The sequence below is a fragment of the Hypomesus transpacificus genome, chromosome 12 (assembly GCF_021917145.1).
Source record: "Hypomesus transpacificus isolate Combined female chromosome 12, fHypTra1, whole genome shotgun sequence".
NCBI classification, from domain to species: domain Eukaryota; kingdom Metazoa; phylum Chordata; class Actinopteri; order Osmeriformes; family Osmeridae; genus Hypomesus; species Hypomesus transpacificus.
The window spans coordinates 5409321-5422792 of NC_061071.1; the positions used below are offsets into that span (position 1 = coordinate 5409321).

General features: G+C 46.5%; 2 protein-coding genes across 2 annotated transcripts; one reads left to right on the forward strand and one right to left on the reverse strand.

Annotated features, from left to right (window-relative positions):
- Positions 1-246: 246 nt before the first annotated feature.
- On the reverse strand, positions 247-5724 carry LOC124474752 (cell surface A33 antigen-like). The gene is made up of 7 exons (XM_047031168.1): positions 5237-5724; positions 3381-3547; positions 3042-3258; positions 2452-2616; positions 2242-2358; positions 1780-1912; positions 247-1489 (listed from the first exon to the last, which is right to left on the reverse strand). Exons 1-7 carry the CDS (start codon positions 5280-5282, stop codon positions 1126-1128), a joined length of 1209 nt encoding a protein of 402 aa, XP_046887124.1. The 5' UTR covers positions 5283-5724; the 3' UTR covers positions 247-1125.
- Positions 5725-9136: 3412 nt separating this feature from the next.
- grpr (gastrin-releasing peptide receptor) lies at positions 9137-12940 on the forward strand. The gene is made up of 4 exons (XM_047031077.1): positions 9137-10755; positions 11727-12078; positions 12202-12315; positions 12486-12940. The coding sequence occupies exons 1-4, from the start codon at positions 10346-10348 to the stop codon at positions 12765-12767; spliced, it is 1158 nt and encodes a 385-aa protein (XP_046887033.1). The 5' UTR covers positions 9137-10345; the 3' UTR covers positions 12768-12940.
- The last annotated feature ends 532 nt before the right edge of the window (positions 12941-13472 follow it).

Here is a 13472-nt window from a genome sequence, read left to right on the forward strand (position 1 = left end):
GATGGTGACAGTGCAACTTCGCCCTCTAGCGGTACATGAGAATGATCTCTCATTAGGGACTCCACAGCGACATTTACTGGTCTAAAAAAAACTGCACCATAGCAATGGGTGGGGTTGGGACCACGGCCAATTTATATATTTGTTTAAAATGTTAACTGTAGGCTACCGGTATTAATCAATGCATCAAGCGATCTGTAGTTAACATATCGTAGTTATACTGAAAAAAAAAAGATTATGTAGGCAATGTAATACAATTCAAATTTATTACATTTTGACCCCAAATAGAACTGTTTCAAATGTTCAGCAAACATCTTAAGTGTAAAATATTATCTGTCTACATTATTCTTCTGCATGTCAAGACTTCAAACAGTATTTCTGAACTTGAAATTCATTAAAGAAAATCTAATTTGGTGACGTTTGGTCAGATAAAACCCTTCACTGACATGTACCAGAAGGAGCCTGCAATCTAGACGGACATTTTATTAACCTGTCCATCACAGGAAGTGATGTAGAGACCTGGCCAGGTCAACATGATGCCTCTACTTTCTTTCCCTGTCAGAGAGCAAAGAGGATCTGTCATTCTCACACCACACAGTGAACCCAGTATGCCTGCTGCCTTTAGGCAACAATGTGCTGGAATGCGTCGTTGTTACAAAATGGCTGACAAATATCACAAATATGGCTGGCATTCTGCTCCTTATTTAAATAGTCCTGTAATCTCACCATCTGCTTCATGTAAAGACATGTTCACAATTCAGCTGAAAGAGAAACGGGTGCTTGTGGGCTTCATGAATGGATAAAAACTTAAAAGTATTTTTAGTTTTATATAAAAGTATATAAAAAAAAAGATGTTCTGAATTTAAACCTCCCCATACCAGGGGGGTTTGCTAAGCTGTGGACCCCATCACCTGTATATACACACTCTTATATGCACCCTGTCATACAACCAAACACAGGGCAGAAAAATCAATGTCTCCTGAGATTATCACCTGAGTATGAGTAACAACACATCCTAGAAGTCTTGCTCGCACACATCGCCATCATCGTCACTATCATCATCATCCAGCCCTCAGACTTCCCCAGACTTGACTTGGGTCAAGTGTTAGGGGTCAGGGGTCAGGTGGTCTAATCGTCATAGTCTTTCCTGACTGGCTTATTGGCTGGCACCCTGGGAGGTCTGTCATCATATGGCCCATCGTAGCGGTCGTCCTTGTAGTCACGGTCGCGACGATCGTCATAGCGATCGCGGCGGTCGGCGTTATTGTCCCGGGCGTCGTAGTCACTCCGGCGATCCGTGTAGTCGCTACGGCGATCTGTGTAGTCGCTACGGCGATCGTCGACATCACTTCGGCGGTCGTCGTAGTCGCTGCGGCGGTCGTCGTAGTCGCGCTCATTGCGGCGCTCCGCGTTCCTGGGGGGCTCCACGGACCGAACCTCCTCCCCTCTCCCTTCCTGGGGCTCCTTATCGCTGAACTCGTCGTCCGGAGCCCTGAAGAAGCACCCAACGGGACACGCTGTCAGAGGCTGTGGATGTGTAGCCTGTCTGGATGTGTGCACACCCTAGTTCTGTGAGTGTGTTCCTCCCCCATTGTAGGAACACTATGTAGCATGTACACAGCGTAGTCCTGTCTGTGTGTTTGTGTGCGTTTCTAGTCTATGGCCTCGTCCTCTTGTGTGTGTGTGTGTGTGTGTGTTCCTACCCCATGGAGTAGTCCTCTGTGTGTGTGTGAGTGTTCCTAGTCTATGGCCTCGTCCACCTGTGTGTGTGTGTGTTCCTACCCCATCTCGTAGTCCTCCTGGCCCTTGTTCTTGTTCCTTCTACGGCGGCAGCAGCAGATGATGAGGATCAGGAGGAGGATGGCAGCCACCACTCCCCCGGCGATGCCGGCGGTGTAGCCCAGATTCATGGAGGCTAAGGGGGGGAAGGGAAGAGAGATGGACAGATGGAGGGCGGGGAGAGAGAGGAAGAAAGGGAGGGAGCAGAATAGAAGGAGGGAGGCGAGACGGGGTAGGAAAGAGGGAGGAGTGAGGAAGGACGAAGAAAATGGAGAAAAGAGGAAGAAGAGGAGCAAAGGAGGAGAGACGAGGGCAAAAACGTGAAAAGGTAAGGCGACGAACGGACAGGGGAAAGGGAAAGAGTACAGATGAAAAGATATGAGGATTTATCATGGGCTGATCTCCATGAAGTGATGTAGCAGCAGTTAATCCAGTTGTTGATAAAGTAATGGTTGTTGCGGTTACGTGGCATGACACTCAGGGTGACGTTGCATGTGGCTGAGCGGATCTTATTGGTCGAGGTGCAGATGTAGTAGCCTGACGTTTCGGTGGATACGTTGAAGAGAGACAGGAGACCATTTTCTGGAGACACACACACACACACACCAATTCAACACAAAAAACAATCACCACCGCACACAGCTCTCCCACACACATGCACGCTACTCTACGTACTGTCGGTGGTGCGGCCGTCTTGGGGACGGGGTGCGTTTGTGACGTCCCTTCTCTGCCAGCTGTAGGTGGGGGTTGGGGAGCCCTCCGCAGACACACACGTCAGGTTGATGTTTTGGCCGTACTCTGCCAAACCCTGGACCTTACACAGCGGTGGGGACGGCGCCACTGGAACACACACACACACAACCGGAAGGTTATAATCAACCTCAGAATCTGAATTTGGTTTTATTCGCCATGTAGGTTTGCACAAACACAGAATTTACTGTGGCCGGAAGGTGCAAACAATAAACATATACGGATCCTCAATCAAAAAGCATAAAAAGTACAGTAGTACTAACAAACCCCAAAATAAAACTATTTAAAATGTACATTATAAAATATGAATACAAATATAACGTCCAACTTTAGACCCCAAACATAACTGGGCAGACCCTCATTGACCCACTAAGAGTAATAATTAGGCTTGTTCTTATTTAGTGACTGTTACACTTGACAGTTGGAAGGCTTAACCCTAGCACAGTCCATCTCCTTGTTAACAAGGTCTTCCCCAGGTATGAATCTGGTCCAGACTGGTCTCTCTTCAGTCTTACCCAGCACTATGAGCCTGGTAGTGGCAGCAAGAACCCCCTTGTCATCTCCAGGGATGAGGATATGGCACTCGAAATCCATGTTGTCCTGCAGGCCGATGGATAAGAGGCGCAGGTTGGCCTTCCCTGCGGGGATGTCCTCTTCTAGGATGGCCCGCCCCTCGTATGTGTCCGTCACATCCACCCCGGGGACGGTGGAGTAGGAGGTCAGCACTATTTCCTGGGGAGGGGAGAGGAGAGTGGGGCGAGAGGAGGGTGGGAGAAGAGGAGAGTTAGAACGTTCATGTGTAAACAGACCATCTTTGGGATGGGCTAACTGGACAGAGGACATCCGGTTCGTACGTCAGGTTGGTCGGGGGTGATGGACTTGGCTGTCCAGGTGATGACGACCAGCCCGTTGGTAGGGTTCTTAGGCGTGAATTTGCAGGGTATCGTGATGTTGTCTCCCCGGGCGTACTCATAGGTCTTCTGGGGGATGTTCACCTGCAGACAAACAGCAGCCTGCACCACTGGGGGGTACAGAACAGGGGGTATTTTGGGGGTATTTTAAACAGCAGGTACAGACACACGACTTGATCAGGATCGATTGTTTATTCGATTCATATTCAAGGCCACTTCCAGTAGGTACACTTTTCTATTCTGTGCAGGGCCCCCTTTTGCCATCTGAATTTGCCATGGCATGGATTCACAAAGGTGCTGAAAACATCCCTTAGAGCTTGGGGTCCATGTTGACGTGATGGAATCGACATGGCTGCGAATTCCGTTCCACTAAAAGGTGGTCAGTCAGAACTAACCAAGCAAAAAAGTCCTTTATTCCCATGGCAATAACTCAATTAAACAAGATGCAGTAGCCATGGGGAGTCTTGGGTAATACGTGGTCTACTTAGGGGGGGGGGTGGAATACATGAGAACCTAGGGGAGGTGCAGTAGACTCGTTATTTATTCATTTATGAATATGACAATATTGGCATACAATTATTGACGTGCACCTTAAATGTCTGCCTAGACAGCTATGATATGATGATGGCTGCTATAAATGACTCTGAGATTATTGTTTTGTTAAGTTATTTTGATGTGGTATTAATGGGTTCTGTGCTGAACAAATTGCCTTTTGGAGGCCATGAAAGTTTTCTATTTCTAAGTCTAAGTCCATTGGAAGGAAATCTGTTGACTTTGCAGGCCATTGGAGGACACTGAACGCCATGTCATGATCGTGGAGGCCATTGGAGGACACTGAACGCCATGTCATGATCGTGGATCCAGCTTGAGATGACTTGTGTTGTCTTGTTGAAAGTAACTAACAGAAAATGGGTAGACTGTGGGCAGAAAGGGCTGCACATCCACAACAATCCTCAGGTAGGTTCAGCCTGAATCCCCGACACAATCCATGTCACAACAGGCCAGCTGACCAGGCCATTTTTTCCACTTCTCAACAGTGTTCCTATGTTGGGTTTGTGCCCATTGCAACCTCAGTTTCATGTTCTAAAACAAATGAGACTTCTGCTTTGGTTTAGCGTGTGGTGCTCTTCTACCTATCATTTTTCTAATTTAATGTATGCTTCCAAATCAATGTCAATTTCCTGTCAACTTAAACCAGTCTGACACCAGGAAAGCTAATAGACCAAGCAGATCTGAAGAGACCACACCTTCCGGAGACGATGGAATAGAAAACACATCCACAATTCAAGCCCGTTGAACCAGGGACGTCTCACCCCAGAAAGAAAAGGTGCAGTAGAAAGATGACTGTCTAAAGTTTTGTGGAACATGTTAATTCATCCTAAACACAGTTGTAAACAGACATTCAGGCTGTACTGGCTTTGCGGAAATCCAAGTAGGATCAAGGAGTTTGATTTGACATGGTTTTAAACACCAGACTGGAAAGCAGTGGAATAATGTGGACTGTAGAACCAAAGACTTAGAGTTAAAGTAGCTATTAAGGCAAAGAGTAGTCATTTAAAATACTAATATTTTCTGTATTAAATATATCTAAAAAAACATGTTTTACGTTCATTAGTGAGCTTTTTTTAATATAGCTTACTGCACATTGTAAAATTCGTCTTCAGAGATAATGAAATTAAGGTACTGAACAACCTTAACTTGAAGGCAACGCCTAAATCACCCAACAGGTGTGAGTTCCTGATCAACGGCTGAAGTCTAGTCCCCCCGCAAAAAATGTTGTAAAACTTGGACAAACTCACCAATACATAGAATGGACAAGGCGAAAATCTTCCTTTCTGTGGCCATTATCGATGTACCGATCTTTCAAATACGGTCAACAATGCGTCTTATTGCCACGCTATGATCAACCTGAAAAACGCTCTAATTGAAGCTTGCGCTGGGTCCCTTTGCCGCAAGATGAGTGACAGCGTGACCCGCCAATTAGAACGCCTCCCTACAAGGAAAGCATTCTCTTTCCGCCCCACTGTCGAGTTGATGCTTGCCCTGTCAAGTGTGCACGCTTCAAGTTTCACTCTGTTTCTCCTCCAACGACCGCACCTCAGACACGAACGTGTGACAACCTGCCACAGAGCCACTATCCACGAAAGTAGCCAGTCTAGTGCTTAAAAAAACTATAACTTTCTTGAAATGCTAAATGGATCATCAGATAAAACAGGAAGTAGCTGTAGTAAGGAAGTAATTTATATAAATGATATGCAGGTATGCAGCAGATACTGGACAAGGAAAGAAGGATGATGATCTACATTCAACACTTTTTTCCAAGTGTAGCGTGTGATATGTGTTTCTGTGGTTGAGTACAGAGTAGGAAGGAAGGTCATGTTTCAGAAAAACTGCACAGAGCAAGACTGAACCACATCAAGTCTGACTGGTTAGACAAGGGTGTGTCTACAGCAGCACACGCAAATACACACACACGCACACACTAACACACACACACACACACATACAAACAGGTTCCCCAAGCACAAAAAGAAAAAGAGAGAGAGAAAATATGCAAAGTTCTCAGATGCACAAATCCAGCCAGCCTGCGCTGACTGGATCGTTGCTCCTCCGTAGGCGGTGCCTAACAATCAAACCTGACCAATGCTGATCTCGAATGAGAATCTGAACATTTAGACTATAAAACGACAAATCCAGAAATATAAGATGATGCAAGGCTGAGAGTGTGAACATAATAGCCTGCTGCTCTAGGGAGACAGGCAGCCAGTTATGTCCTATGTGGTCCTTTACCTCCCCCTGGTGGAGGTGCATAGCACACACACACACATACACCCACACACACACACATACACACACACACATCCTCTCACAGTTCCTGTATTCTTCAGACTGTTATTGACGTCACTGTAAATAAAAGAAGCCCATCAGAAAGATGGGAGTCAGGTGGCTGAGCGGTTAGGGAAGCGGGCTAGTAGGGTTGCCAGTTGGATTCCCGGCCGTGCTAAATGACGTTGTGTCCTTGGGCAAGGCACTTCACCCTACTTGCCTCAGGGAGAATGTCCCTGTACTTACTGTAAGTCGCTCTGGATAAGAGGTTCTGCTAAATGACTCAATGTAAAATGTGAAGAAAGATGATGAAGAATAATCAACACCACACCGCTGGGGATGGAACGTTTATTCGAAATTCGATCGGGAAGTTTGGACGACAACACTGTTGCCATTAGGGGCCGTTTTGATACACTTTAGACAACATTATTGATTGCCGTGCACACCAGCTGTCCAACCTTATTGAGAAGTGTGTGATTAAGGATAATGCGTGTCTTATTGATTAGGTAACGATCAGAGAAGGTGAGATATGATCGTCTTTCCTATAAACAGACAGACAGAAGCCGGAAGACTGAGGCAGACAGACAGACAGACAGACAGACATATTGACAGATATATAGACAGTGCCACACAAACTGATAGATGGATAGACAAACAAAGTAGATGCACAGACATGCTGACCCATGGACAGACAGACTGACTGCGATGTACTCTCACCGGCTACCATTATGACAGGGTTGTTCTATAATAAAGTGGAATCATATCTTGTCATTGCTGGGTTATGACAGGCTAGTTCTATTATGAAGTGAAATCCTAACTTGTCATGGTTGGGTTATGACAGGCTAGCACTATGGCAGGTGTTATGACAGGTGTTCTGTGACAGGGCTGATGTGAGTGTTTCCATTGTGTGCCAGTGTCCTGATGCCGTATCCAGGAGACAGCGGATGGCCCCTTAGTCAGACGAACCCTTAGACACACATACTCAAGCACAAACATGCGCACACATGCGCACACACACAGTACACATAAACACACACACACACAGTACACATAAACACATACAGTAGTCAAACACATCATTTGATTGCATGCATGAACTCAAACAGTAATGCAAAGTGTGCTAAAAGGAAAGTTTCGATTGATCTTTCAAAAAGACAAAGCAGAGCGATGCAGTCTTCATACTTTCAATTAGAGAAGGGAGCACGGGATGGCACGTTTCCAACATCATAACAGGGAAATAAAAGTCTGTTCCTTTCAAGGGTGTTGTTGGGTGACAGCCAGCTGTGTTTGTGATTCCTGGAATCGGGGTTCCACACATTGAGCTGAATGTGTGTAATCCTTTATCAGTTTTACAACATCAGATTTCTATGCTGGTGTGTGCAGGGAAGACGTAGGCTTGATTTAAAGCCCTCTGTAGAGCCAGCCAGTAAGTCAGTCAGCCAGTCAGTCAATCAGCCAGTCAGTCAGTCTTCCTGCTAGTCAGAAGGTCAATCTGCCAGTCTGCCAGCCAACCAAACAGTCTGCCATTCAGTAAGTCAGTTAGTTAGTCAGTCAGTCAGTCTGCTAATCAGGCAGTTAGCAAACACCCTTCTTTCTGATCCACCTGATCCTAGTTTCCTCAGCTGTGTTGAGCAGCACTTCCAGTGCACCTCTCCCATGAGATCTCATCTATGAAGATACGAGAGACAGGTGCATTGTCAGAGTGTGTAAACACTTCCCTGCTCACTGTTACATGCTGGGACGATCTAGAACGTTCTGAAAAGGTCATCAGAGGAAATGCGTATGAACTTCCTCACGTGATGTTTTGCACATTCTCAACATCTCGGCTGGTGTTTGGGTTCTACTTTGTGGCGTTTTCCCGTGTTGCTGTTTTGGTTGTCTTGCATGGTGTTTGGGTTCCCCTGAACTGAAGAGCAAGTCTGTCTCCCTGAGTATTTTGTCTGAGAGTATGTCAGAACCCACTTCCTGTTTGACGAAAACACAATTATGCCTGACCTTTCTTCAGCACCAAGCAGCCAGCCCCCAGACAGGAGATAATTAAAGTGAAACTGAAATGTGAATTACTTTGTTCAAACCCCGTCACTCCATTTCAGGAGATACGGGGAAGGTTGTCTACACACTAGTGTTGCAGGCGTGACATTTACGTGCCATTTGACAGATAAAGTATCACTGTTACAATAAGCGTATCTTGCATCTACTGCTTCTCTGTACCCAAGGTAGCTTCCATTAGTAGAAACATCTCTGTTACCACCTCCCTCCCCATACTTTCTCTTCACCCCTTCCAATGTCTCTCTACCCTCCTCCCGCCACCTCGTCCGTCCTCCTCCTTCCCAGGTCTCAGGCAGATTGGGCGTTGGCGTGATAAATACATCCGACGAAGCCCACCTGTAGCTCTCCGAGCAGCATCCAATCTGTTCTTATCTCTGTGGAGCAGGACGACCTCTGACCCCAGACGTAGCATTGCTCCTGGTCAGCCTGTCGCCTGTTCTGCCATGATCCCTGAGAGCACCTCAGGGGCCCAACATACTGGGGCTTAACTCCTCATGGCGAGACAGCACAGTGGGTGTGTTCCTGTGTATCTGTGTTGTTGGGGTGTGTGTCGATGTAGTGTAAAAGACCCAGAGCTAAAGAGTTCGAGAGAGGCTCAACAACAGTCACACACGCACATACACACACTCAGTACACAAAATGACCTGTAATGATGTTCTAGTCAAACAATGAGGCAGAGGATCTACCCTGTAATCTGATTCATTTTTGGCATTTCAAATTTTTCCAAGAAATCTACAATGGTTGGAGATTGGTTGGTCTGCCTTCTTTTTGTCCTTCCTGTCTGTTTCCAGGGAGACGTATACTTATCCTGAGTGTGGTCAGGGGTCAAGATTTTCTGTTGTGCTTCCTGTTTTATCAAGGTTCCCAGAGCTATCATCCTATTTATCCTCTGAAGATACCAGACACAATTTCTCAAGCAAAGCTTCCTTCCTTCCAGTAATTACAGTTTTTCTCAATTGCTTTGGCTCACTTCTCAAATGAGAATTAGATTTAGATTTTTTAGGAGTGAACTAGTCAAAGATGTTACAGAATTTAGATTTAAACACAAAATCAATTTAGAGCATTGGCCTACATTCAAATGTGCACATCCCTTTTTTGTGTGTGAGTAGTAAGCAGTCAGTGTAAGCAGTCAGTGTCAACCAAAAAAGTTAAAAAAATATATATATTTGTACATGTGAAAAATCATCTGAACATTTTAACCAGAACGGCTCACATAAAGACAAAACCTTTCCATTGAGATTGACATTGGTAAAATACAGCTCTGGAAAAAAATAAAAGGCCCTTTTCTTAACTTTCCCTATCTCATTGTTTGGAAATAAAAGGAAAAGTTGCAGTGGTTTCTTAAGTTTTGAAGCATTAATTAAATGTTTTAGGTGAATTACTGCATTTTGCAGACATGCAACAGAGTTGTGATGTACTATGAAATACTTGTTACAATTGCACATAGTTTAGGATATGCTAAGATAAAATAAAAATAAAAGTCTTCTCTGACGATCCTCCTGAAGATCATGGCTTATCTAAATGGCTTAACAGGTCAAAGCACTGAGGAGAAACTCCCTGTATTTGACATATATAATATCAGATGTATACATACATCAATCTCGTTCTAAACCCACTCTTCTACAAGTTAATGTCTAAATTGACTTTTAACCATGGATGGTTCATAACTGTTTTTATTTTTGGACAAACGTCTCCTGGAGGAAGGAATCTAATGACAGTTCTGGTGAGAGTATTTTATCTCCATTCATGTCTCGGCTGAGACATTCCCGGGAGCGCGGAATTGACGCGGCCACGCGCATTTAGAGGACATCACAGCAGTGCAGCTTCGCGTGACCAGTCTCAAGAAACTCACCACCGACTTCTTGGAAAAATATTTCCCATTGGAGAAGTAAAGTGCAATTTAGATGAAAAGGAAACTAGTTTCAATTGAGTCTTGTTTGGCATGGATAGCAGGCTATCAAAAGAGGTATAGGTTGAGAATCCAAATCAACAGTTCTTTCCAATGCACCATTTAAATACTAAACGCAGAAAGAATGTCTTTTAAGGAGCCGTTTGATTCCTCTTGGGACATGGCGAATCAGTACCCAAATCTATCCGTGGCGCACGGAAACCTAACACTCCCCTCTGAACAGTCGATGTGGTATACCGGGGTCGCCATTGCCGCAGTTTACGGTGTAATCATAACCGTTGGTCTCATTGGTAATATAACGCTCATTAAGACCCTTTGCTCCACTAAGTCCGTAAGGAATGTACCGAATCTGTTCATGTCGAGTCTTGCGCTCGGGGACGTGCTCCTTTTGGTCACCTGCGCACCGGTGGATGCCAGCCGGTACCTGGCTGAAGAGTGGCTGTTCGGTAGAGTGGGATGTAAACTCATACCGTTCATACAACTCACGTCGGTTGGCGTTTCCGTGTTCACGCTTACTGCGTTGTCCGCAGACAGGTAAGCAAAATTATTGAAATGTGGTATAGCCATAGAGACGGAACATGATCTCCGTTCTACATGCTGTGAAGTAATGCGTACCAAAATGGAATTACAAATTGAACTTACATAAAAGTAGCCTGTATTGACATTGTGTGGAGGAAACTTCGTAAGGGCTGCAGTAAGATGACTGAGATGGAACCGCTTTCATACGCCTTGCGCGTACCGATTGAAATGTGCAGGATCAAATCAGTTCATCTGATAGATGAGTTTGCAAAAGAGAGCAACCACAGATCTCAGTTTATATTTATGAGCGTGACATAAAACTATATGGTTATGACACAAGATACATAATATAATTATGATCATCTTCACACACACAAGCACACACATGCACCCACACACAAACATATACACCCAAATTCACTCAGCAGAGTGCATGATGTCAGTCATACTTGGTCATTCCTTCATCACCACATAAAAGACAGACAGCCAGGTTCAGTGTCCAAGTCATCTGTCCTGATCCTGGTCCAACTTCTACAGGTGTTTCAGTCTTAATACTGCCTCAAACTACCTGCTGAGGGTCAAGATTGTTTCCCTTGCTCTCAAAAATGCAAATGCAGGGCAGGGAACACAACTCAGCATAATCATGTGTTCATGTGTCCCAAGTTGTTTATGTAAGACAGTCATTCTGTAGGAAACATTTGGGGTTTTGATCCACACAAAACCATAATTGTGGTAGGATAAAGAAGGTGTGTGTTGGTGTGTGTTGGCGGGGGGCAGTTAGCTTTGTGTTGCGGATGACATATATGAGGAACATTGATGAACATTGATGAACATGAATGGATGAACATAGAGTCAATCAAATCGAATCACGTTGATTTGGATATAGCCCATTTTACAAGCAATGTCACAGAGGGCTATAACATAGCACCCAACAAACCCACCCCCTGCTCTCCCTCCCTTATCCCCTCCCACCCCCTCTCCCTCAGGTACAGGGCCATCGTCCGGCCCATGGAGTTGCACACCTCCGGCACCCCACAGGGGATTGTGCTGAGAGCTGCGGCCATCTGGCTGTTCTCCATGACGCTGGCCGTCCCCGAGGCTGTGTTCTCCGACCTGCACGCGTTCCACGTCAACCACACCGATGAGCGCTTCGTCACGTGCGCCCCCTACCCCAACACCGGCGAACTGCACCCCAAGATCCACGCCATGGTGTCGTTCCTCCTCTTCTACGTGCTCCCCCTGCTGGTCATCACTGTGTACTACGTTTTCATCGCTAGGAGCCTCATGCTGAGCGCTCACAACATGCCCGTGGAGGGGAACGTGCACGTCAGGAGACAGGTGAGGTGGCGGGATTGTGTTGTGTGAATGACAATGACGTGATGTGTGCTTGTCAAAGCAAACTAGCATTTAGGCTATTTGGCGAACATCGCTGTCTCTCCTCCTCCTCCCTCTCCCTCCCAGATGGAGTCGAGGAAGCGTTTGGCCAAGACAGTTCTGGTGTTTGTTGGTTTGTTTGCTGTCTGCTGGCTGCCCAGTCATGTGGTCTACCTGTATCGCTCTTACCATTATGGACAGGTACACGCCCTAACCCTACATACCTACCTTAACCCCAACCACTACTATACTCACCCTAACTCTGACACCTACCCTAAACTATACACCCCAGCCCCATACCCACCCCAAAAACCTCAATGAACAGGCAAGCACCTACACTAACTACCCTCTCCTCCCTGTCTCCCCTCAAGGTGGACACCTCCCTGGCCCACTTCCTGTGCAGTGTCGTGGCTCGCGTCCTGGCCTTCACCAACTCCTGCGTGAACCCCTTCGCCCTCTACCTGCTGAGCAGAAGCTTCCAGAAGCAGTTCAACGAGCAGCTGTGCTGCTGCCAAGCCCTGATCCGCCGGAGGTCCCTGGCGGCCGTGCGCAACCACACACACCTCACCTCGCTGCGCAGCACACACCACTCCGTGGCCAGCGTCAGCCTGGCCAATGGCAACAAGCCCGTCTGCCAGGAAGACTCTGTGTAGGGGGGTGAGGGGAGTAAATGAAGGGGGGAGATGGAGGAGAGAGAGAGGACTGTATGATAGTGTAAGGCCTGTGAGTGCTGTGAGTATGGTCGGGGAGATGGGCTGGTGCGTGTGTCCAGGTGCTGTCTCCTGGTTGTGTGTGTCCAGGGGCTGTCTCCTGGCTGTGTGTGTCCAGGGGCTGTTTCCTGGCTGTGTGTGTCCAGGGGCTGTCTCCTGGCTGTGTGTGTCCAGGGGCTGTCTCCTGGTTGTGTGTGTCCAGGGGCTGTCTCCTGGCTGTGTGTGTCCAGGGGCTGTCTCCTGGCTGTGTGTGTCCAGGGGCTGTCTCCTGGCTGTGTTTCCAGGTGCTGTCTCCTGGTTGTGTGTGTCCAGGGGCTGTCTCCGGGCTGTGTGTGTCCAGGGGCTGTGTCTTGGCTGTGTGGGTCCAGGGGCTGTCTCCTGGCTGTGTGTCTAGGTTGTTTTATCTGAGCATTTCTTTCTTACTTTCACCACTTGCTGTGATTTCTTTCAGATTGGAAACAAAAAGGACGAGAAAGTGCTCAGTTCATGGCTGAGTCCCAAAAATACATTGGGATGATCTTGTCTTGTGTTAGTCTTTCCAGCATTAGCTAATGTGGTTGTTATACGTCATTGTGAAGGAATTTTCCATCAACCTAGTGAGACTTTAAATGTGTGACCTCTTTGTATATTCAATTGCATGAAGAAGCA